The 25,066-nt window shown below is 40.9% G+C and overlaps 1 protein-coding gene across 6 annotated transcripts in view; it reads left to right on the top strand.

The window, feature by feature from the left end:
* Positions 1-25,066, top strand: part of FGGY (FGGY carbohydrate kinase domain containing) — a 202,668-nt gene that overhangs the window by 78,653 nt on the left and 98,949 nt on the right. For 2 of the 6 annotated variants that reach the window (XM_015635969.2, XM_015635972.3), the window contains 4 exons: positions 8,583-8,798; positions 10,637-10,748; positions 12,501-12,652; positions 20,948-21,033. In XM_015635969.2, the coding sequence (XP_015491455.1) occupies positions 8,598-8,798; positions 10,637-10,748; positions 12,501-12,652; positions 20,948-21,033 (551 nt within the window). In that variant the 5' untranslated portion in view covers positions 8,583-8,597. Of the gene's footprint in view, positions 1-4,537; positions 4,673-8,582; positions 8,799-10,636; positions 10,749-12,500; positions 12,653-20,947; positions 21,034-25,066 lie in introns of those variants that run through there. The other 4 variants (XM_015635966.3, XM_015635967.3, XM_033516396.1 and 1 more) reach the window with 4 other exon arrangements.

A 25,066-nucleotide genomic window follows, 5' to 3' on the forward strand; every position in this document is an offset into this window, starting at 1 on the left:
GAATGTACATGAGCATATATTAAAAAAAAAGAGACACTTCTTTTTTCCTGGGAAGGGTGTCTGGGATGGGAGCATGAATGCAGAGAAAATTGATTGCTTTAGGGACAGCTGTTCCCAGCGATAAGAATCGTGGCAGAAATAAATTTATAGTGTCAGGAGAGACTAAATAAACTAGTTCTATGTTAGGAAATTTTTATGTGTATTCTTAGCCATTTCTATTACTCCATTCTGTGTTTCTCAGTTAAATTATCATTTTAAACTGTTGGTTCTTTTGAATAAATAAATAACTGGTTTTGTGCAGAATTAGTGTTTCTTTTAACCTAAGCTAATATGCAACCCCACTTCCTCTTAAGTAGTTGTGACAGGAACTTCGGGGTGAGTATTTTTGGAATTGCAGCCCAAATAAATGTTTAATTTTAAACTGACAGATTACATGGGGCTGTCATTCTTCTCAGGCTTTTACTATGCAAGAGTGAACAAATCCTGTAAAATAAACCGTGTATTGGGCTTATGGACACATGTTTGCTTCTGGGCTGAGCATCTTGAAGTGGTTTGCAGCATGTCTTTAAAAATTTATTTCACTGTTGCATCTACTGCTGGCCTAAGTGCTCCAGTATCTGCCAGGAGTAATTATAGGCAGTTGGTTCAGATGTTGCTTAAATGTGTAAGCCTTGATGGGAAATGCAGTGGATTTCAGCCAGAATGCTAATTTTGATGTTTTATCATTTCATAAAACTGTGAACTCAGAACAAATTATTTTTATACTGATCTGCTGATATGTAATCACAGGGTTAGTGCCAGATTCAACCGTGATGTAGCACCAGAATCTAAAGATGGGATTAAAGATAGAATATCAGCGTTACCCTAGGTTGGTTAATTTGTATCTATTGTGGCATAATGGCTGTATTTACCCATGTACCCTGCATGGAGGCTCCTCGTGCCAAGGCTGGTTTGCTGCAGCAGTGCAGTTTAAAGCTTTTATGTGAATTGTAATTCTGCCTTTTGAATTGCATTCTCCTCCAAATTACATTTTATAACTTAAACTGATATTTTTCAAATTCATGTTATTGTGCTAGGCTGTATTTATGTTATACTGCTTTTTTGTGGTATGTGTTTTGTTGGTTGCTCAGGGTTTTTTAATTGTTTCTCTGTTTTCATCATAGCATAGAGTGGAAAAAATAAAAAAGTCACAGTACATGAATCAATTTTACAGGCGAAGAGTAGAGATTATTCTCTCTGTCCATCACAGGTAGGTTAAAGTGATAGAAGAGACACAGGGATATGAAAGATCTTCTTTAGCATTAGATTGATAAGCTGGTGAATCCAAACACTTGGGTCCATCAGTCATTTTGGAGCCTGTTACCTCTTTTCAACTAGTCATGAAGCTGCTACAGCCAGAATTTATGTAATAATTAGATGGCATTTTTTCCCCCTCAGTCAATGTAAACAAGATAGTGTCTTCTTTCAGGGCTTCAGGCATTCTGCAGTGTCATTTGGGACACGTCTGTCTGCCAGGTCATTAGCACAGCCTTTGGGGATGTGTGCAGCTGCAGCGTCAGAGCAGGGAATGGATCTCAGGAGTGTGGTGTGCATGGGTTGTATCCACTGCCATTGCCAGGCTGGGGAAAAGAAGGGGTGCTGCTATACATCCCCTTATTCCTTAGGTTTTCCTGCCTGGGAATTGTGTCCTGGCATTAACTGATCAACATTTCCTCTGCTGGACAAATTGGAGGTTTTGGCAAGTGTTCAAAATCCTGCTGCTGTGTGAGTGCACCTGTGATGTTCATGAGCGTCAGGGTTTAGTCCTGAACTCCTGATAATGGCTGGGAGGTTGCCACTGATGATGCAGGATCAGACCCTGCTTTGGAAGTGATGGCCCAGGCCCAGCAGGGCCCAGAGAGCTCCGGAGGGAATTGGAGCTGTTGGTTTTCCCCAGAAGGCTGTGTCTTCTCATCTGATATAGCCCTTTTCTCAGCCTTCCTATTTCCTGAGAGCTCCTCTCCGCAGCTGTTTCCTGCTGTTCCCGGGGTTAGGTGAGCTCTGGAGCAGGGGGAGCTGCACTTGTTTCCTTTGTGTGGCAGAGTTACAGGTCAGGGAGCAGCAGGGCAGCCGGGTGTGCTCTGCATGGGGCTTGTGCTGATGCAGAGCCCTTCAGGGCATGCAGCAACCTCAGCAGAGCCAGGGAAAACCAGAGTGAGCAGTAGTCCCAAGTCTTCTCCAAGCATGTAGTTGGAAGGAGCTCCTGGATCCCTCTGTTGTGAGGCCAGTGTTTTGGGACCTGCCTGAAGCTGGGAATCCCTGGCCAGTTCCGTGCTCCTGAGCAGCACCTCTCAGCTGACACCAACACATTGTTTTCCTCCTGCAGCATCTCCGAGCAATATCTTGGAAATGTGGCTTAATGTGGCCTTGGCATTATTTCTTGCTGTTTATTAGTACTAACTACTGCATAGTGTGTTGTGGTACTTGTGTTACTGCCACATCCATGAGCACTCGGAGCAGGAAAATGCTTTTTGTTTTACCTGACCGTGTACAGATTGTGAGTTCAGCTCAACACCCATGGTCTGTGGATAGCTGCAGTGAGGCCTTTGGGGTGATTCAAAATGCAATGGAATCATGACTGCATGGAGAAAGTAAATACACAGCAATTGCTTAATGTCTTCTCTGGCTCAGGAACTCAGACACATCAAACAAAACTAGCAGGTGGCACGCTCAGAACAAACCAAAGGTCTTTTTCTTGCATTGCTTACACAGAATTTTATAACTCGTTACCACAGTGGTTTGCAGTTAAGAAAGTTTCCCTGGATTCAGAAAGAGCACAAACAAATTTAGAGAGGAAAAAGCCTTCAAGGTCTGCTAATCCTAAAGATAAAATTTCTGGCTCAGGAAGTGCCTTTACTATAGATAGCAGGACGAAAGGTGTCCTGGGGAAGTACTGCTGGATGAAAAGGGCAGGCATATGCTTTTCTTACGGCTTCTGCTGTTTGTGGAGGATCCTGGGCTAATTGGATCTTTCATCTGACCCAGCACAGCCATGCTCTGCTCTTTAATCAGGAGCCAGAATGCCATTGCTCCTATTTGATCATCAGTACCACAGGCTGTGTCTGCCTGTGTGAGCTGGAGACAGGAACTGGAAGGAGAGCAGAAAATTCTTCTGTTTAGTACAAGCTCTTCTCAAGCAGAATATAGAGAAAATCAACTTTATTGTACGTGTAAGAGCTTGGTATTTACTGACACTGGTCATGCTGACATCCTTCTGCTGTTCCTGAGTGAGAGAACTATGTAGGCAGTAGAAGCTGAAAAGAAATAGTTTTTGGATCTAATTTTTTAGAATAATTTAGTCATTTTCAGTTCTCCACTTACTGGTTACACCAGGATAAACCCAAATATGCCTTGCTTTTTATCAGAGCAGGTGGAAGTAGTTTGGCCTGAAAATATTTAAAATCCAAAAGACAGAATTAGAGGGCAGAGGGCAGCAATGAAGTAATGACTTTGTCTTGGACACTGAAAGCAAGGGGAAGAAAAAAGGTCTGGAGAGACATTACAGCAAATTAGTACATGGTGAATTATTTATAGAGAGAAAAGGAGATTCTAGAAAATAGTAGAATATTTTCAGTCCTGCCCATGCTGGGATTTATTGACACTGCATTACAATGTCAGAGGGAGAGTTAGGAAGGTTTGGATGGAACAATCTAAATTTTATAGGAGTGGAGTCAGGGTTGGATCCTACTACAGAAATCTTCCACTATTTGAAACTGTTTCTCCTTGTAAGATGTGAGAAGCCTTCACAGAATGTACCAGAGAACTGATGAAAGAATCTAGAGGTGTTTGGTTTTCAGTGAAGAAGCATGTTTTTCATGCTTCATTTTTATTTATTTCTAGCTCCATTTTCATTTATTCCAGTTTTGTTACTGTTAACACAGTCCTCATATTCCTAAGACTGTTTGGGGAAGGGAAAAGGGGAGGTGAGGAGTGCTTTTGTTCCTTGTGTTTGTTTTGTTTGCTGTGGGGTAGCTGAAAAATAAATGCTTGTTGATAGTTATAGCATAGTCCCTTGGGCATTTAAGGATATTTTCTATATTAGTATTGCCCTTCACCACAGCGTTAGAATTCCCCATCTGCTCCTGCTCTCCCACACAGACATGTGCCTTCTTTCTCTTTCCACATTCCAACAGGAATTAAAGAAGCTGGAAGAGGAAAGGGAGTTCACTGTCTTCAAGGAGATACTGCCACTCTACCACCACCACTTGTATTGGTTACTTAACTCTAGCAAGCCAACAAAGTGCTGAATTTCCAGTATAATGTCAAAAGGGCTTGTTTTGCTTTATGTCCTTTCTACAGTTGAAAAGCAGCTTTCCTTTAGTATGTTTGGATCTTTTCACACAAAGCTTATGGAGCCTAATTTGATCCTGTTAATCTTTTTCTTGGTAACCCATAGGAAATCACAGCTGCACTACTAAAAACACACAGTTTATCCACAATCACTGGGTCTGGGCAGCCCACAGCGTTCCAAAGATCAAAGTTTAAAACAGACACACCAGTCCTTCCTAATTCCTTGTGTTGAAGCACACAACACCACAAAGTCTAAATTGCTGCTGCTGAAAGTTTGTGCCGAGCTTGGGCCTGTGTTGATGTGAGAGTACAGCCCCTCCTGCCCCGTGGCTTTAACAGAAAGGTAGGTCCTGGCAGCTCAATAACCGTGAGGTGAAGTAGGACAGAGAAGTCTAACAGTGCTCATGAAAAACTCATCTTGTTACTTAGCCATTCCTTTTAAATTAAAGTAAATAATGTTAAGGAATTTTTAAAAATTTTTAATATTTTTGCAACTGAGTTTCACCCCTCCTTTTTCTTTCTTCATTGCATATGTGGGAAAACTAACACATTTGTATAAGGATAAACTGGGAAGTCTGTGGTTTCCAGCATGCACATTTTGAATAATATTTATACAGACTATTCTTTAATGGGCCATATAAATATTTATCATATGCTGTAGCTTTTTGATCATAAATGCTTGTTTGAAAAGCCATTCTCTCCCTGCTGTGATTTGCAGGGAAAGAGGCCATTGCTGGTTTAGTACTTGGAGGGAATTTTGGCTTCTTGTCCTCACTTAGCAGTTACAGTCATGGATTAACACGGTCAAGCTGGACATGTCTTTTAATTTTGCTTTTTTCCTCTCCCCCTCTCCTTGTGTTTGCAAGTTCAGATAATAAGTTGAAAATATGAGGCTTGAATTCTGCAGTGGACAGACAAGGCTGTATTGAAGTTCTGGAGGCCTTTTTTTCTTGTCTGCAAGGAGCCAGGCTTCCTGAGTTTAGATACTTCAGAGATTTAGAAGGTACTATCTCCACTGCCTTCCACCCCTTGGAAGTCCATGAACATGCATCATCCATGCATAAAATGTTTTGGTGTCATGTTAGGAATATTGTGCTTGATGAACTGACCTGTCTGACTGGACTTTCAGGACATTTTATTTCAGTAATTTTTCTGGTTCATTTTTCCTTATGATTGTATTGCCTGCAGAAGCTAAGAATCCAGCAGATAAAAAAATCCAAACAGTTTTATTTGCACAACAGCTTTCTTTTCACATGGCAATGAAGTTTGGTGTACAAATTCCAAAGCAAGAAGCTTGTGCAGGGACCTTCTGCTACCCCTGAACTCCATTAAAGAGTTCTTTCAGCTCTGATTTGGAGCTTCCTCTTGTACCAAAGGAAACTTTTGGAAACAAAATAGAATGACAACATTCCTCTTTAAAATTCTTATCACTGTACTTTGGCTAAATATTTTCCATCAGCTTCTCTGCTGAGTTCTTAGGTTCTCAAGAAATACCCTTGGGCAGAGTCCATAATTGCTGACATTTATGACCGGGAGATGACAGTGCTTTTTGTGGATGGGGTTGATAAGTAGGTGGCATAGCAAGTGTTTGGTATTCCAAAAAAACCCTTGGCATCAAATTATGTTTTTGCAAGCAGATCAGATCCTGTTGCAGAGACACTTTACTTTGAACAGCCTCTGTAACTTAGTGCTTGCTGTTCTTGAGAAAGGATTAATATTTACTTTTAGCCTTTTTTTTTTTTTTAATGAGATATTGAGTGCTGCTTTGTGCATCTAGGTGAGCTTTGTTCAGAAAGAGACCAATTAAAACAAGTTTGGGGTTCTTGGTTTTGTACTGTCACTTAACTCTTTCCTGTTCCCACTGACTGACAGCAATAAACTGGTGGATGTGCAAAGGTTGATATGCACTGCTCAAGCACACAAACAAACTCTGCTTCCTGCCCAGTCACTCACACAGGCACATCCTGGTTGCTTAGTAAGGAGAAAAAAGGAAAGTAAACATTACATGGGCAGATTGGGTTCCAGGTTCCAAATGTTTGTGGGAAGAATCCAATGCAAAGCCATAATTTCAAGTGCTGAGTAGGAGGTACTGTGAGCTTAATTCTCTAACATCTGCTAAGCTTGTTCTCTAAGTAGCAAAAACACATTAATGAGCTAAAATCAAGGCTGCCATACAAGGAAGAGAAATTTGGAGTAATATTGTGTGTGAGCAGGAGGCAGGATATAAAATACCCCTTTTGCTATTTGTATTTTGTGAAAAGCAAGTAAGAAGGATTTGCCTGTGTTTAAAAAAAAAAAGAATCTGGTTTGCAGCTTGTGGTTTATTCTCAACTTTTTGTGAGTCAGCAGCTAAAGGCAGAGCCGAAATAGGGGAAAAACAGGGAAATTCGTGAGATAGTATCAGGAACAGTATTATGCAATGCCTTTGTAGTAAAATTTCTCACAAGGAACTTGCAGCACCTGCAGCCAGCCTTTGGAGCTTTGGGGAGGTGGATTGCAAAATGAAGAAGTAAATACCATGTTGGAAAGAATGTCTTAAAACTGCTTTTCCAGCTGAGGGCTAAGAGGGAGAAGCTGAGTGCTGTCACCCGCAGGTGACAGATGCAGTATTAATCACCCGTAGCAGCAGAGTTGTCCTCTCTGGCAGAGGGATTGGCTTTTGTTCCTCTGACCAGGTCACAGAGCCAGGGCCAAGAAAATAAAGCTGGCTTTCTTGCCAATATTCCTAGGTGTTAGACTCATGGCACACCATTATTTTTAGCTGATTGCTCATCGCTTGGACACATGACCTTGCTTAACGAGATTAGTGCGTGTTGCACCTAATCTGCTGGGCAGAACCAGCATGCTGGCAGGCAGCAGCCAGGATTTCCAGCAGGACCACAATATGCTCTGTAGCTTGGAGTTTTTTCTACTTTTTGACAGTATTAGAAGCTGATGATCTGTGCAGCTACTCTGGTGACCCTGCACAGTGTGGGCAGAGTGCGGTGTGGTGACTGCGTTGGTCTGTACCAGGGTCACAACTCCCTTGTGCTGGCCAAGCAAAGAACAAAACCATGGACCCTGGACCCAGCAGTGGGGTCTGGGCATAAAGTGCCAGACTGAAGCAGGAAAAAACGATTGTGTGATAACAGAACTCCACAGACTGACCACGTTTCCATCAGCTGTTTAAGGGGTGGGAGGAAGGGAAGCCTCAGTTGGTTTCTTCAGCCATGACATTGTTTTATGCCATTTTCAGTGCAAATTAAACTTTCTCCTAATGAATTATTATCCAGAATTTCCCGAGATAGGGGGCTTCTTTTTTTCTTCTCTATTTCACCTGCTGCCTCTAACCCTCAATGATTGTAGATTTGTGATATCCATCAGCAGCAGTGGTTACAAGCCAGCCGTGGATGTGACAGACACATACATTGTGCCTGTGGATCTTGACCTGCACTCAGTGTTATTATTAAGAGAAAAAATTAATTTTAAATGTGAATAATCATATTTGGTTAATCAGGACTTTCCCCCTTTGTCTATATTCCTCCCTCTAACCACCCCATCTGCCATATCCAGAAATTATCCAGGTCACTTCTTTAGGAGAAGTGGGCTGTTTTTAAGTAGAGCCATTTTGATGCTCTGTAAATACCATGTGTTTTAAATACCAATTTATCCATTCATTTTCTGAATATCAGAAGCTATGTGTCAGCTGAGTTTCATGTGTTTCAGAGATGTAAAAGGTTCATACAAGCATTAAACGTGGTACTTGTCTGACGTTTCAAATGCTTCTATCAGCTCTTAGCATTCTCACAGCTTGATTAAAATGTAAATGTTAACTATTAATTAAGAACAAGCTGTGAGAAATTAGGAACAGTGTATTTGTCACTGTATTAAATGTCAAATAGTTAAACTTAATATAGTGAAATAAGCAACTCATTGTGAATAATTAAATCAATTAACTTAACCTCACTTTGTTCTTGTAGGATGTCAGAGTAGGCAGAGATTTCACACCATGCTCTCATAGCTCAACACACTTTCAGAAAATTATTTTCTGAGTCTTTAAAGCTGTGTGAATTGATGGTAGAGAGCTCGTGGAAACTTTATTTATTCTTTTTTTCATCTGGGTAACATGTACCTGATTGTCACATAGTTACTTTATAGTTACCAGCATCGCACCACAGATGGGATGTTTGGCTTGATGGGAGGCAGCAGCTCTTGGCACTTTTTCCATCAGTCATTTTATCTGCTTTTAACCCCTTTTTTTTCTTTTCCTTCAGCAGGTTTTATTAAAAATGCCAGGTGAGAAGCAGACTGCAGTGAAATACTACGTTGGAGTTGACGTGGGCTCAGCCAGCGTTCGCGCAGCTCTGGTGGACGGGTTTGGGACGGTGGTGGCACATGCAGAGCACCCCATCCAGATTTGGGAGCCCCGGCCAGACCACTATGAGCAATCCTCTGCAGACATCTGGGCTGCCTGCTGCTCTGTCACAAAGGTGGGCAAGGACAAAATAAAGGATTTGTGTTGCAGGTGGTTCTGTAAATTTTGAATGTTCACGGTCCTGCAGTCCCCATGCCTGTCACTTCCATTCGGGTCTGTTTGTGCTGAGTAACTTGTGACCACCCTTGGGCATTAGAGCACCTTGAGACTGATGCAGCCTCACAAATATCTGTTTTACTGGTGAGGATTTGAGGGCCAGAGTGAAAAACCCACGTTACAACTGCAAATAGAATCAGAGACATTTTGTGCTGTTACTGCAGAGGGAGGATTTACCCACTGTCTTCAAGTCTCACATCTGTGAGCTTTGTTTAGCTGGTGTATGCTATGCCCACAAGACAGTTCTTGGAGGAGTCAAGGTTGCTCTGAACCTGGCAGTGCATATATCTTGAGATCTGCTTTGGGCTGCTCTGGGGTCATAAAGGAGTATTTATTGTAGAGAAATTGAAATGTGGTTTGTGGATGGCCCCTAAAGTAACACTTTTTATCCTCGTTATAAGAGGTTCCAGTATTATAAGACCAAAATAAATATCTGTGGATAGTATCAAACATAAAACCAGATTGAAATAGACTTTACTACAGGGGAAAATTTGTACCTTCTGATCCAGGGCTCTGCCTGTACATGCTGGAGATAAAGGTAAATTAGAGACCTTGCTTGCAGTGCACACAGGGCCATTTCGTCTTCCTCACTACAGCCCTTGCCTTCTGCATGTTCTAAGGTTGGCTTTTTAAATATTCATGATTCACTTGGTAATTTGCAGATGGACTGTTCACCCATTGTCTTGTTATTGATCAGCCTTTTCAATCATTAATGAGCTTGGCTCTGCAGAAATGCCCTGAGATGGAGCAGAGGGGGTGAGTGGATGGAAGGAAAAGAAGGGAGTGGCAGGATTGATAGGGAAAAACAGCTTGATGTTAAAGCAGGACAAGTCTTCCTCTGCTTATTTGATTTTTCTCTGAGTGGCTTTGTTCTTGCTCTGGACCTCTGTAAATGCAATCTCTTATATTTAAGCAATAAAATGGTCTCAGAAACTGCAGTTTTACAGAGCCAGTAAGAGACTGGCACTCTGCAAGTCTACTGAAAGTCTTTCCTTATAGTACTAATTAAAATAATGATATTTTTATTGTTGCTGAGAAGTGGCAATTTATTACCGTACTACATTTTAGGTGTCTTGCAACCTCATTTGGCACTTAATTCTTGAGGGTGTTGTGTTTTTTTTTCCAGTGCTGCTGGAAGCCATGAGGTTCAGGCATTTTGGGGCAATGGTTAGGTTTTTTTTTTATTTTGAAAACCTTCCAAAAAGTGTGCTGTTCATGCTCTTGGTAGCTGAACAGAGGTGTGCATTGCAGAGGTGTTATCAAGGCTACAGGTTTTGACCAACTTTAGTTTTGGGACCGTTCAGTATTGCAAGACAAACACAATTTTACCATAGCAATTCTGGAAGATTGTTGCTTCCACAGGCAGGAATTCAGTGAAGTAACTGATGGAAACACTTGGTCCTAATCCTGGTCTGTATTTCATATCCAGCTCAGCTCTGAGCTTTAGAAAAGAGAGAAAATTGACATTGCAAGTTTTCTGCTGCCTTTTTTTACTGATATTTTTGTGCTTCCTACTTTTATCCAGGACTGTGGATAAAGACTCTGAATTTGGATTTGAAACACAAAGAAGTTCTGGTAATTTGATGGGCTTATGATTTGAAGTTTTAAAAAACACTGAATTTAGGAAATTTCAGAGTTTGAGCTAACTTGTAGCTCCTTTTGTGTATCCAATAGATCACATGGCACTTGCACATGCATGGATATACTTGTATTCCTGTGTGTTTCGTGTATTTTCAGGAAGTTGTCCGTGGAGTGGATGCCAGCCAGATCCGAGGGCTTGGTTTTGATGCTACCTGTTCCCTTGTTGTGGTGGATAAACAGTTGCAGCCTTTGGCAGTCAACTCTGAAGGTATGGCTCCACACAAAACGTGGTGCTGCTGTGTGAGTTTTACCACTGATGGGAGGGAACTTTCCTTGTCCTACAAATGCCAAGTGGTGGGGCTGACTCTTGGAGATGGAGATGACACAAACTCTTTTTTATAAGAGGATTTTTTCCCCTGGTTTTATTGTTTTAATTTTACTGCAAAATTAAATCTGAGATGAGAATTACTTACTTTGGTTAAATATTTGGCATCCTAAGATGACATTCATTCATCTTGGTGCTGAGAAATTGCTTCGTAGGGAAATCCATGCTCATTTTTCTTTTCGGCATGTTTTCTTCTCCTTCAGACTGTACTGCTCACTGGCTAAAGGAATGTTAAAAATGTTAGTGTAGTCTAACTGTTTGCTCTGTTATGGAGCTGCAGGCAAGTTCAGTTTCTGTATTGTATTATACTAGTGTTCTTTCTTTGTCTAGGACAGTGCTAAACATCAGAAGCAGTCTGTGACCTTTATCTAAAAATCTGGGGAAGTTTTCGTTAATTTTTGGGTAGATGATTCAGAAGAATCACAAAAAGCCTGTGCTGCACTTCTTTTACCCAGTGAATTCCACTTAAGATTAGGTGTGTGTTATATCAGCAGTTACAAAGACATAATCATAATTCTGTGTATGCTCCCCTTCTATTCTCAGATGTGTTTGTCATCTCCTCCTATCATTCTCAAAAAAACAGCTTTGCCCCCAAAATGTCCTTCTCTAAATTTAGATCAGATTATTTATTTTTCAGTTTGAGAGTCTCTTACAATCTGTTCAATGCCTAATGATGTCTGGGGTTATTTTGGGTCTAATGAGTCAAATTCAGTTCTCATTTTTTGTGCTCTGATATCCCCAAGAACTTTGAGTTTACACAGTGGTGGTGCTAAACAACAAGACAAGAATTCACTCAATACTGTAATGCTGTGAAGAGTCTTGCACTGGTGGTGTTTCAGGCAGTTTCACAGTTCTGAGTTGTATTTCAATCCATTTTAGAAATACTGATGTGCCTCACACTTCTGCCTTGTTTTGGACTGTGTTTTCAAGATGATGCTCAATTGGCTGTGCTGTGGAGTGTGCAGTGTACTTAGCCAGAGAGGAATCTGCAGTGTCACCTGGATTACTGTTCTCTCTGTCTGGCAGGTCCTCTGGAGGTTAATTTGGATAAAATGTTCTTTGCTTCTTGTTCTCATTTGTGTGTGATGCAGACTTGCCAAATGCTTTTTCCTTGCACATCCAAAATAAAAGCATTTCAGCAAATTATCCCCCTTGAAACAGTATTTCGGAAAGGAATTAGGGATGGTTCTTCTCGTAACCATAGAAGAGGAAGGAGAATCCCTGTAGCTGATTGAGTTAATTTCAATTCATGACATAATTGTTCAGATCTTGTCACATTTTTAGTTTTTGGTCACCAAAATGTTCCTTTGTTGTTTTAACTAAATATGTGTACTTTGTCAGTAAGTTTGGGCTCTTTGAATGAAATAAAAGAGACTGTGGTGTTTCACAGTTCCTGGATGCTCACAAGCCAGACTGGTTTCAGACAGCATTCTCAGTGCTCAGCATGTCCTAAAGTTGGCTCAGAGGGCTAAAATTTTACTTTTGGATACCCACTGTGAATCATTAACACAAAAAGAATTTGAGTTTTCAGTGTAGAAGTGAAAGTGTGAAGCAGTTTAGAGCCTAGTAACTTACAGTGTTGAGCTGGGGTTAAACCAGAGCTAAAATAAGTTTTTTTTCTGTTTTTCCCCCAAGGACAGAACCATAGGAATGTGATCATGTGGATGGACCATCGTGCAGCGAGCCAAGTCAAGTGCATCAATGCAACCCAGCACAGAGTTCTGAACTATGTGGGGGGAGCCATGTCTGTGGAAATGCAGCCACCTAAATTGCTCTGGATAAAGGAAGTGAGTACATTTAACACTGGTACATTTCTACTAGTGATTTGTGCCTTTGTTAATTCCTGAGAATGGGATTTCTAAAACAAAAGTCTTCAGTCTTAGCATTGAGCACCAAGGTGTGCAGAATAAGGTCAGACTTAAGCTGTGATTTAAACCTGTTAAGGTTCTTTCTTCCTCTCAATTTTGTAGAAATATATTTGATTTTATTGAAATTGAGTGTTTCCTGAGAGAAACATTCCATACGTCTTCCTTATCTAAGATTAGGTATACATACAAATAGAGGTACAGATAATAAATGAAGTATCCTAGGATTTAGTTATGGAGGTGTATTTCCTACTCCAGCTGGAGCCTGGAGTGCCAGAGGAGTGCCTTTGGGGCATCCAGCAGTGCAGGGTGTGATGGCCTTGGCTGCTGGTAGAGGAACTCTCCACTTCCAGTTTCAGTTTAGTTCTGTCCCATCAGCAGGAATAAACCATGTGTAGAGGGAAGGTGCCCTGTGTGTAATGTGGAGCTCTGCCTCTGTCTCCTGTCTTTAAATTTGATGTGTTACAATGATCTATGGCCTCTTCATAACAACTGTCAGGTAAAAGGAAGGACACTTGCCACTTGAAATTTCTATAACCTCCTCCAGCCTGGCCTTTTACATTTGGCCTCAGTGATGCTCACTGCCATTTTAACAAAGCCCAAATGTAAATTACTTGCTTCCAGTTTCAAGCAGCCAAATTCTGTCCTTACAGACATGAGACATTATATTGTAACAAGGTGCAGATTGGGGAAAGTCAAAGGAATTAACTGGTAGAAGCAGGTAGTGACAGATTAATAATAATAGAGGGTAATGAATGTTGATAATAATATATGACTATCCATCTCCTAGTTCTTCCCTTCTCATACATCAGTCATTTTATAAATAATAAAATGTAAGCTGTAAAAACATTAAATGAATCCTTTGCATTTAAAGCATTTTTATATTGCAAGGTCTGGGATATCAGTACCTGGCTGCTCAGGAAATCCAGATTATGGGGTGGCCAAATGTGGTCACGTGGAGGTGTGAGTCTGCTGTGACCTCAAAGCCCTGTGCACGATTGCTGTGGTGTAAAGGGGAGAGCATTGCAGGGCTTGTTCCCTCCCTGAGCCAGTGGGTGGGACACAGGATTCTCCTGAGCCCAGGTGCCAGCCAGCAGCAGGGATTTCCTGGCAGAAGGGTGGTACAGAACAGGGCTTGCTCACCTGTCCCTTTTCAGCTCCTGACATACCAGCTAAGGAGATTATTGTCCTTAAGAGAGGGCTTTTTACCTCAGTGTCTGCCTGCTGAGCTACCCACATGACAATTCCTGTGCTCTGAGTGCTCTGGGCATGACTCACCATTAAACTGCTTAAACTTGCCCTGCTTAACTGGGGCACCTCAGCACCCACAGAAGCACCTCAGCTGCTCAGGAGCAGTAACACTCATCCTGGAGGGGGCTGTAATCTGCTGAGATTTACCTAAACCTTTCAGCTCTGGAGAGGTGTGAGTGGTTTTACTGCTTCTGTACTCCTTGCAAAGTAGGAGGGGGAAAGGAATTAAATGAAGAGGGAGGATTTCTTTTCAGTGCCAGGCAGAGCAATGCATTCATGGCTTACCTGACATCAGGGCTGTCAGCAAAGAGTCAAGCTCTAAGAACTCAAACACAGCCTCATCTAATGCAAGTGTCCTCACTTTTTGCCAAGGAAGGCGAATTTTACAACTTTTAAAGTCAGGTTGTTCAGATGAAACCTACAACAGCAGTTTCCACATCTGTTGTTTCTCAGTGGAAAGTGTTGTTTCTCAGTTGTCTTGAAGTGGGCTACAAATATAAATTATTTAAGTCTCTTCAGATTCTTTGTTATCAATATTTTATATATCAATAAACTGTGACACAGGTGTTACAGGTGTGGTTAGGAAAAAAACAGAATGGTATTTAATGTGTTCTTCCTGTTTTTTGAGTTGTATCATCTTTATTTTCTGTGTTTAGTGTATTTCCCAATGGCAGAGTGAGATTTTGATCTAGCTCACACACCACAGGGAAAATATACTTTATATTCTGACTACAGGATTATTTCTTAAGCTAGTGATAATGCACAAGCTGGCAAAAAGGAAGCTTAGTTTTCAAATCCCATGGGAGAATTGCAAGATTAGCAGATAGACACATTTTAGCTTTATTCTATCCTTTTTGACTATCTGAGGGCTTTGTAAAGTTGAAACTGAAATTCCCATTGTGCTTCTACTTAATTATGATAACTGGTGTTCAGAAAATGAGTGCACTGTACCTGGTTTGACCTGGTTACTGCCTGGGAAAGTTTTACACAGTGTTCCCCACACTGTGCCTGGCTGTGATTGTGGTTTTGGTCTCTCCAGCTTTCCTGACTATTGAGTGTAGTGAGGTGGGTTATTTTTTTCCTCTTCTTCTTTATTCCTTTCTCAATATTCCTCCCTAATGTTGTCACATACCTGACAGCATCCCAAGAAGTTAAAACAAAAACAGTGGATTCGGCACATTCTCCTATGTCTGACCATGATCAAAACTGGCTAAACCAAGGTGTATCCAGAAGCTACTCTGAGCCTTTGTTCCTTTGGTTGGCATCATGTTTCTGGAAAGTTTTTGATAAGAAAGCTTGACATGCCTGCAACACAGGGATGTTTGTGAAGAAAACAAAGCAGAGCAAAACCCACAGCCAGACACTTTGCACAGTCATGCTCCAGGTCAGCACATACACCCTAATATATGAAGAATCACTGTTGACTTTTGCTTTGAATTCTCTGGACCTTATTTTGAACTCCCCAGGAATTTAATGTTTCTGCTATTAAATGTTTTTGCTGTTTTCCCTCTGTACATCTTTGCCTGGGATTGGTGCTGTGCACATTCCACAGCTGCTTGCATTGGTGTGGGTTTTGCAGAGATTGTGCAGTGGGGGAAAGTACTGCTTTACATCTGAAGTGAAATAATAAAACAGAAGTTAAATAATAAAGAGAAAGTAAATAAAATATAAATTTCAGTGATTACTAGATGCACTTTTGGAAGGAAGTTATTTAAAGTGCTGATACTAAATTATGCTTGGTGTGTAGTTACACCAAATCGTGTGTACATTGTTACCAAAGCCTCCCTCTCCCTTTCCGTGGTGCTAACCTGGGTCTGGAAGGCCACATTAGGAGATATTCTTGTCTCATGTTTTGCCCTGGGGTCTCCTAAAAACAGTATTTGCAAACCTGATCTCTGTGAGGAAGGGTCTGACATGGGTCTAATCAGCACTGCTGGTAAGTTGTGAGTGATTAGGGTGTCTCTCAAAGGCAAGGGGAATTTCTGTGCTTTGACGAATTTTCATCTAAGCAATTAAAAGTATTTCTAAAAAATATGACTTTGCAAATTTAATGTGAATTGGTTGGAAGTAATGAAGAGGAAGGAGAAGGAGGAAAGGATGAAGGTGACTTACAAGACAGTTGGAGAGGGACTTTGGACAAGGGCCTGGAGTGACAGGACAAGGGGGAATGGTTTCACACTGGTAGAGAGCAGCATTAGCTGGGAAGAAATTCTTCCCTGTAAGTAAGGGTGCTGAGTCTATTGCCCAGAGAAGCTGTGGCTGCCCCATCCCTGAAAATGTCCAAGGCCAGGAGGACAGGAGCAACCTGGGATAGTGGAAGGTGTCCCTGCCCATGACAGGGGGTGGAACTGGATGAGCTTTAAGATCCCTTCCAACCCAAACCAGTCTGGGATTCAATAATGACCTAATTGTGCTTTTTCCATTTCCATCACCTTGTTCCTGGAACTGAAGCTGCCAATGACCTCACTCAGTGAGAAAAATGAGCTGACACCACTGCACAAGGAGCAGATACTGGTCCTTATCTCTTGTAACTTTCTTCTTTCTCTCCTCTTGTATTTATTTGTGGAGTGCTGCTACAGGTGTTCTTCCAAGTCACAAGTTACTCTCATCTCCTTAGTTTTGACTTTCTTTTCCATAAAATGCTTTCTCTTTTAACATTTCATCTTCCTACACAGCATAGAGATGTAACTAGAGACTGGAGGCTTCAGGGTATGTGAGCTGAAAATGTGAGTACATTATTTTGCTGCAGGAATTTGTCAGTACAACACAACTGTACAGATATCGATGCTGTGGCAAACCAGTGTTAGAGCAGTGAGAACACAGCTCAAACACAGCAGTGCAAGAACTGCAGGGAAGAGTTATCCAGCTCCAGAATTAGCTTGTTAGTATTTTTTTTCCCTAGAGATAGCAGAAGAAAAAAATGTTGTTTACTAATTTCTGGCTGAAAATGTTTTCATAGCTTGTGCCAAAATGAAAGGATGCATGTTATGTTTTCCTCATACTAATGACATTACAAACCAGCTATTTCTAAAAAATACTAGTCTCATTAAATCAGAGATGCTGAACTTTATTGTTTATTTTAAGTGGGTGCGGGATGTTGGACTGGGGGTAGGTATTTGCTTGGTAACTGCCTCTAAATGAAGTGCAGTCTTTCATACTCTGTTTTCACAGCTCTGCTCTTAATTTCATATTTAAGAGCGAAGAAGGGCCCCTCTTTAGGAAAAAAAACCCAAACCATGGAGCTACTGTTTACCATGTCATTCCTCTGGCATTAATAACTAAAATCAATAGTCAGTGAGTAGTTTTTTTTTCTGGCAATCAGTGATCTTCCTGTATGTCACAGTTGACATCCTCAGTTAGAGCTGCTGTTTGATCCATCATCCTTCTTCCTTCTGTACACACGTGACTTGCAGCTGCCAGTGGGATCATTTGCAGAAACCATTAAAACCTCTTTCCCTGGCAGTGGGGGGAAGGATAGTGGATGTAGTGGCATTAGCTTGGCAGCAGCTCCTTTGCTGGTGCGTGTCTTCTTCATTGCTTGCTGCCCTTGCAGCTGGCTTTTTGTCTTGTTGAATGTGACTGAATATTTTTCCATTAAAATGAATAATAAATTCTGTGTTAAATGAGAATGACTCCAGGCTGTTGAGTTTGGAACTGAACTCTTGTTTAGAATTGTTTATAAATGTTTCAACACTCTGTGTTATCACAATCCATACACAGTGCAGACACGCAAGCAATAAGTTGTACTTCAGACTGAGTCTGGATTTTAGCTGCAGTTGCTGATCAAGCAGAAGTGCTGTTTAGAAACAGCACTCACAGCTGGGAGATTTGAAGCACCTGCACCTCTGAGCATGTCCTGCTTGGGCTGTCCCCACTGTGTCTCCTCTCCTCTGCAGTGGGACAAGGCTCCCAGCAGGCACACACTGTCCTCCCTGCCTTCTTCCAGCTTCTCCAGCTCTGATTCCATGTGTCTGCTCTGTCCTCTGCAGCCCTTTCTGGCCTGAGCTCTGGTGCTTGCCTGCCTGTGGTGCCATGCCTGGGATGCCTCAGGGATTTAAGGATGCCTGCAGCAGTGTCTGCGTGGTGCAGGCAGTTTTCTCCCCCTTCAGCAGCAGCCTTACTCCAAGAGTTTACTTTCCAAGCCCCTCCTCTCCCTGTGTTCCTGACTCTGATAATTCAGTCAGATAATCTTTTACCAGTTAGAGTGCAGGTTGTGACAAAATTGATCAGTTTGCAGCCATGGCTGTGGCAAGGATAGAATTTCTGCTCATGGCCTATCTTGGGTGTCTGGGAATAGCTCTGTCACATGGCTTGGCATCCAGTGTGAAGTGTGGGAGATCCAAGTTGTAAATCCTTGCTTTGAGTTGAAGCAGGGCATGGGATGTGAGGTTTTAGATCCCTGTCAGTGTGTGCATTAAGTATTGCATTGTTCCTTTTCTTCCTTTCACACAATTTGTTTTCTGTAATTTAGAAAAAGACACCCTATTTGTGTATTTTCAGTCCAATGAAGAAATCCCTCATTTTCCCTTCTCGCCTAGGAAGATTAAAATACGTTGCTCTACATAATTCTTAAACTCTTTGACCTCAAGTATTTGATGGCCTGTAACAATCTCAAAACATTATTCTGTGGAGGTGTAGCTGTTAAAGCAACCCAAAGCAATCACAGAGAGAGAGATGAAGATAGAGCAGCCCATAAGTACCTCTGGAAAGCAGAAAGATTGTGAGTTCCTTTGCAAGTGAGTTTGGAGGGTGAGTTGCAGGATGTGAATACAGCATTGGGAACGTTCCTGGATCTTTTCCACAATCCTTTTAATGTGGTCACAGACTCCTGACTGGGTGAAAATAAATTTGAATTAACTTCAGTGAGTGTCGAAAACATGGAGACTTTAAATTTGTTTGGAAAATGCATCAGGGCGTGCTATGATTTTTTTTTGTCTGTACTAATTAACGATGACACAGCATCAAGATGGCAAAAAATGAATCATTTGGATGTTCATGAAACAAAGTATTTTGAGTGTCACTAACTTGTGGCTTTTGGGAATTCTTGAAGTAATAGAATAAGGATCCAAGGAGTATATTTGATGAAACAGATTTATTTGAAGAGGATAGTTATTCTTAATCCAATTTCTTTTCTGATTAAAGTAGCCAGACTACTCCTGTTGATTCTTGAAGGCTCTCAGGTGTGTTAACAACATGTAATGGCTTCTCTTATCAAAATAATCAGGCTGAATGATCTTTGAGCTAAACTGTGGAGCAACTTGGCATTCATACAGGAAGTTAAATTTGATGTGAGTAGCAACCACATATATCTGGGAGGTGAGCTAAAGCTGAGTGGTCAGGAATAGACATCCAAAGGTTGTGTCTTTTATGAAAAAGTTGTAATCAGACCATTTATTTTTTGAACTCAATAGAAACCCAGTAAGTTGTAGAACCTTTTCAAGGTCTAAACTCAAAAAGCTTTAAGACAGATTCTTGGCATGACTCAAAACTAAACAAAATTTTGCTTTTTTTGTACTTACCCAGTTGCACCTTAGGTTCTCCAATTCACAGATTCCGTTTTAGCAAATTTCTGGACTTGTAAGATTTTGGTTTAATATCACAGAGTATCTAAATTATACTATGGAATCATAGAATCACAGGATGATTTGGGTTGGAAGGGACCTTAAAGCCCATCCCATTCTCCCCCTGCCATGGGCAGGAACACCTTCCACTGTCCCAGGCTGCTCCAAGCCCCATCCAACCTGGCCTTGGACACTTCAGGGATGGGGCAGCCACAGCTGCTCTGGACAACCTGTGCCAGGCCATCACCACCCTTGCAGGGAAGAATTTCAAGAGCAAAATACTATTTCTCTAAAATGGAATCATGTTATCTTTTAATTCAGCCTGTACATTCTTGACACTGAATGGAATTATTTTCTGTTCCAGAAAGACCCCATCAAGGACTTGTGTTTCTAGTGCAGGAGCTGATCTTAAGTGAGAAAATTTTACACTTTTCAATTATTTAAGAAGCTGGTGGAGGTTTTTCAAGCAATCTTATCCTCCTATGGAAGTTTGATTTGTGACCCTTGTGTGCTTTTTAGTTTTGATATTCTCTACCTATGTTAATGTACTGAGGTCAGAGGTGATCACTGGGATTGCTTTGCAGGACAGTGATGCTCACTGTCTGTCACACTGGATACAACATTACTCCTGGGGAAACTCTTCCCATTCATCATGGTCTGGTATCTGTGGGTGGTGTGGAGATTGGGGAAAAGTAGTTTTGAGAATATGCCATGCTAACATCAGCTGAAATCAGACTGAGCTTTGGAGGTGGAAACAAGGAATAGAGCCTGGCCCAGGTGTTATGACCAGCCTTTTCTGAGAGTCTTCTTGCTTTCTGGACCATCATCTCTCTGCAGAGAACAGTGATGGAAACTCCTTATAAATGATCTATCTTGGTAGAAGAGTTTTTTAGGAGTTTGGGACTGTTGTATAGCTTTTCAGAAAGCCACATGATCTGCAAGCTTGGTTTCTGCACTCACAGAGCTCTTTGTTTCCTTCCTATGCTTCTAATTAACAAATCTTACATTTTAAATCTTTAATTTTAAACATTTTAAAATCTTAAACGGCTTATTTTAGGAAACAGAACATTTTTCAGGCAAATATTTTTTTGATAAAGTTGTTGACTTTGAAACTGCTCTGACATTGAGCAGCTGATGGGGAACAGAGACACCCCAGGTTATTGATCTGAAACTTGTGCCTCCATGAACTCTTCATGGGGAACTTTGCTTATGATCAGTCTGTGCTGGGGGAAGGGCTCAGTACTCCAGATTGTAAATCAGAGAGAAGAGCTGACTGGATGATCAGAACAATGAGTTAAAAAAAACAGTAGTTTTTTCCTAAATATCAGAATTTTAATAGCTTTAAAACAATGACATGACCATGCATGAGCTCTAATATCTGGCCTTCTAAACATATTTTTATTAGAACTTGCCAGAATCATGGAAGAAGGTTGGCTACTTCTTTGATCTTCCGGATTTCTTATCTTGGAAAGCCACAGGTGTCACTGCAAGGTATGTTAATTATAACAGTATGATTTTGTCTATTTTCTTGTGTACATTTCTGCTTTAATTCATTCTGACTGGACCTGCTGTTATGTACATCTGTCTGTAATTCAGCCAGCCCCAAAACATCTTGAACCTATCTCCTGCCTCCATTGTGCATTCCTGAACACAGTTGTTCCCGTGAGCAGTGGAATTCACAGATACAGTGTGTTGCTGCAAAATATCATTTTGGAGTATAAATATGATTGCTGGAGTTCCTGTGAAATACACTTCCAATAATTCTTTGAATAATTCTTTGAAATAAAATTCTTTGAAAACAAAACCCTCTGTGAGAACCCCTTAAAAATCTGGATTAAAATGACCAACACAGGTGAAGGGCTTTTGTTGATCCTTGTGAGAAGTGAGGGCCAGTATTATTTATTTAAAATCATGCCCAGTTCAGTGCAGCTCACAGTTATTTCCATTGCAGTCTGTGGAGTGGAATCTGTGCAAAATGTATTCTCAGATGAAAACTGGCCACAGGATAGTTTTAGTCTCTCTGGAAATGAAGATACCTTCCCATCAGATACAGTTGTTTTTATTTGTGTGTTCTGTTTCTCCCTAGTTAGGATTCCTGCCTGACAGCTATTGTTAGAGCATTATATATGTATTCCTTGCATTATACAGTAGGGAGGTGCTATGACTGACTTAAAGAAAGCAAAAAGAGGAGTAGTGCAAGGACTTGCCAGAGGATAATTGATAAATGGCATCTTAAATCTTCTTCCTTTGGCCTTTCAGTCAGATTTTGCTGTCTAACTCTGAATTATGTAACAGAAGAACAACTCCCACCCCACAGATCTTGCAATATAAACAGTCCTGTCACCTGGCCCAACTCTACCTTCAAGAGGATAAATCCCAGGCTCCCAGATGATATTCAAGGGTCTGCATCCTGTGAAAGTACTCAGGACTTTGATTTAGCATTAGCACCCTTTGGTCAGGGCATGAGGTGGGGGAGGCTCTGAAAAGGGAGGGCACAGTGATCCTGACAGCTCCATGATCCTGCCTGGCTTTGGCTTTGTGTCCTTGGTTGCAATTTCCTGGAGGTGAAGCAGAGAATCTCTCTAAAAAAGAGTTGCAGAGGACTGTACTCAAAAGTCAAATTTAGACTGACAAGTTCATTTTGTTAGCAAGGACAATATGATTACTGAAAATCTTTTAATTGCATTGATGAATGTTATAAAGGAGTATGTTGGGAAAAGACTCTCTGGGTAAAGTCTTCCCTCACACTTTGGTTGAGGGTCTTCTATTTTGAATAAAACAGCTCCTTGTACATCACTGCTGTCTTTAATGTGCTCCCCAAAACCAAGCCCATTGTTTTGGCTCTAACAGATTGTCTTGTAGGGTAACAAAGAAGGAAGAAAAAGACAGGAAAATAAGGACAAGAAACATTTTTCTGGAATCGAACCTTATTTTTTTTTTTTCTTTCCCTGCTTTACTCCATGTACACCTGTTTTCTGAGAATTTTCTTGTAGGTTGAAGTCAAGTAATTTGTCCTGCATATGCTCATAATACAGAGAAAGTGTGAATTTATCAAGTATGAGATTATTACATCTTACCACCCTTACTGCCTTTGAGCACAAAGAAGTCTATTCACAGGGCAAGACAGTGTTAGTCACTGTGAATCATACAGAACTTGGCCCTGATAAAAGGATTTGTTTTTTTAAAATTTGTTTTGGTGATGGAAATTTTACCAAAATAAATGCAATTCTGAAGGCACTTTTATAGCAAAGACCTTGCTTCTTTAAATTTTAAAGGGGCTCTCTAAAACATTTTGTATGCATTTGACATTTAGAAACTATGTAAAGTCTTTTTGCCTTCAGTGAGGTCACTGTGCACAAAGTTAAGTAGTGTGTGAGATCAGAGTTTGACGTGTTTGAAAAGCAGTTCTTGATGTATATTTCTAAGTATGAAATCCTTTGTCTTTCACCTTTCATTCTACTGGCTTGAACTGCTTTGTTACCAAGTTGTTTTTCCAGTGGACCTATAATAAACATTAAGTGTTTCTTACCACTGAGATGGAGACTCAAAACATCTTCTAGGGTTTTTTACCTCCTGGCTTTGAAATTGCTCTGTGTCTCACTGAACTACATCCACTCATCAGTTGCAAAGGATGAGTTCCAAATTTTTGATTCCTATTGTTCTTGGAAAGCTGTTGCCTGTAATGCTCCATATTTAATATAATTATGTTTTATTATTTCTGCTTTGGGCTGATGAGCGACCATTGACTCGTCCTGGATGATCCAGGCAGCTGACTATTCTGCATTAAAAAAAAATGTTACTGACAGCTCTTTAGTTGCAAATTTTAAATCTTGAACTTCTCAGCTTTGCCCCCCCAAGGCTGCAGCAAGGCTGAGTGTTGGTTTTGCCACTTGAATACTCGGTTGTCTTCTCTCAGAAATGCTGTGGTGGAGAGGAAGAGCTGTGACAGACACTTAGCAGTGCTTTTCAGAGGCTCAGCACTGTGACTCACTGCTCTCCCTCCCCCATCCAGAACCTCTGGTAACCTTTCCTTTATATGGTGCTTTGGGTACAGCTATCTTAATAAAATCTTAACTCCTCTCTGGTTTAGTTACAGGCTACTGTGTTATGGATGGGGAATTCTTAGCAGAGATGCACATCTGCAATCTAGTGTGTTTCTGGAGGCTTGTGAGGGATTACATTGCAGATAAGAATAGGGCTGAGCTGTTAAACGGGGTGGAATCCTCACACAAATTTCTCAAAGGTCACATGTGCTTAGACCCAGAATTCTGCTTCAGGGCCATTTCCAATCATAGGCAACTCACTCACTGCAAAATGAAATAGTGTGTACTGGAATTTAAGATGAATTCTAGCAAAAGAGAGATTAGACATGTGAAGAAGGATTTGGAAATGTAAGAAATAATGTCAGGCTGACATTATGGAGATAGAGGGTGTCCAGCATTGTGCTACAAGCCACCTCCAAAAATGACCAAAAAATGTTGGAACAAATTGAATATTTATGCAGATTATTTTTTTCCATATTATTATACTCTAGACGTATTAATATTTGTGGAAAATAATGTGCTGTCTAGTAGAGACTTCATCTTATCTGTGAATTTGACCCAAATAATTTTCTTGTGAAAATACTTGTCCAGTCAGGCTTCAGCTGCTTGCCATCAGGACATGGGAAAGGGTGGAACAGATGTTTCATATATTTCACTTTTCTAAATGATCTCCTTCCAGCAGATCTCGGGATCACGAGTTTCTCAGTTTTATAAGAAAGAAATTCATACTGTTTATGGTAGTGATGGAGTGCAAAGTGAAAAGCAAATGTTTGTAGTTGATAAAAAGCATTTCTGGGAAGCACATGACTAATATTTGTCTGTATCTCTGTGTGAGGGGGTTCTCTCTGTAGTATGCAGTCTATTTTCAACAGGAAGATACTTGACAAATTGTTTTCTTTCAACAATGGCTTGTGCATATTTGAGTAGCTGGCTCTTTATGTTAAGCAGTAATTGAGTCCTTGCAGTTTATTTGTAACCGGTTTTTAGTAGCTGATCATTAGGGCTCGAGATGGCTCCGTTGCAGTGATTGACTTCCAGAGAACTCCCTGGACATTGTCAGAGTTGATACAGAGCCCACTGGGACAAGCAGGAGTCTTGAACTGTAGTGAGGGAAGCTTGTAATAGAACAATAAAACCAGAGAGGTGCTCTAGAATCCAAGAATCTGGATTTGGATCTCTGCTCTGTAATTTGGAGAAGTGAATTAAATCTGGAGGTGTTCAGGCAGCTGAATGCATGTGAGGATTTGATGTTTGTTCATCCCTGTGTTTGTTCTTCATCTGTTAACTGATGCATCCACACGCTCTTGGGAGGCTGCTGACTTTCACCTTTTTGAGGTCTCTAGTGGCTGTGTCAGTGGAGCCCTCACCAAATATTGTATCCAGAATAGGCTGGAAACTTTGAGGAGGGAGAGCACTTTTAGAAGAGGAGCTTATGTTCAGAGGTGCTGTTGAAAAAACAAACCAGTGTGAGTTCAGTGATT

This window comes from Parus major, chromosome 8 (assembly GCF_001522545.3).
Source record: "Parus major isolate Abel chromosome 8, Parus_major1.1, whole genome shotgun sequence".
In the NCBI taxonomy this organism is placed as follows: domain Eukaryota; kingdom Metazoa; phylum Chordata; class Aves; order Passeriformes; family Paridae; genus Parus; species Parus major.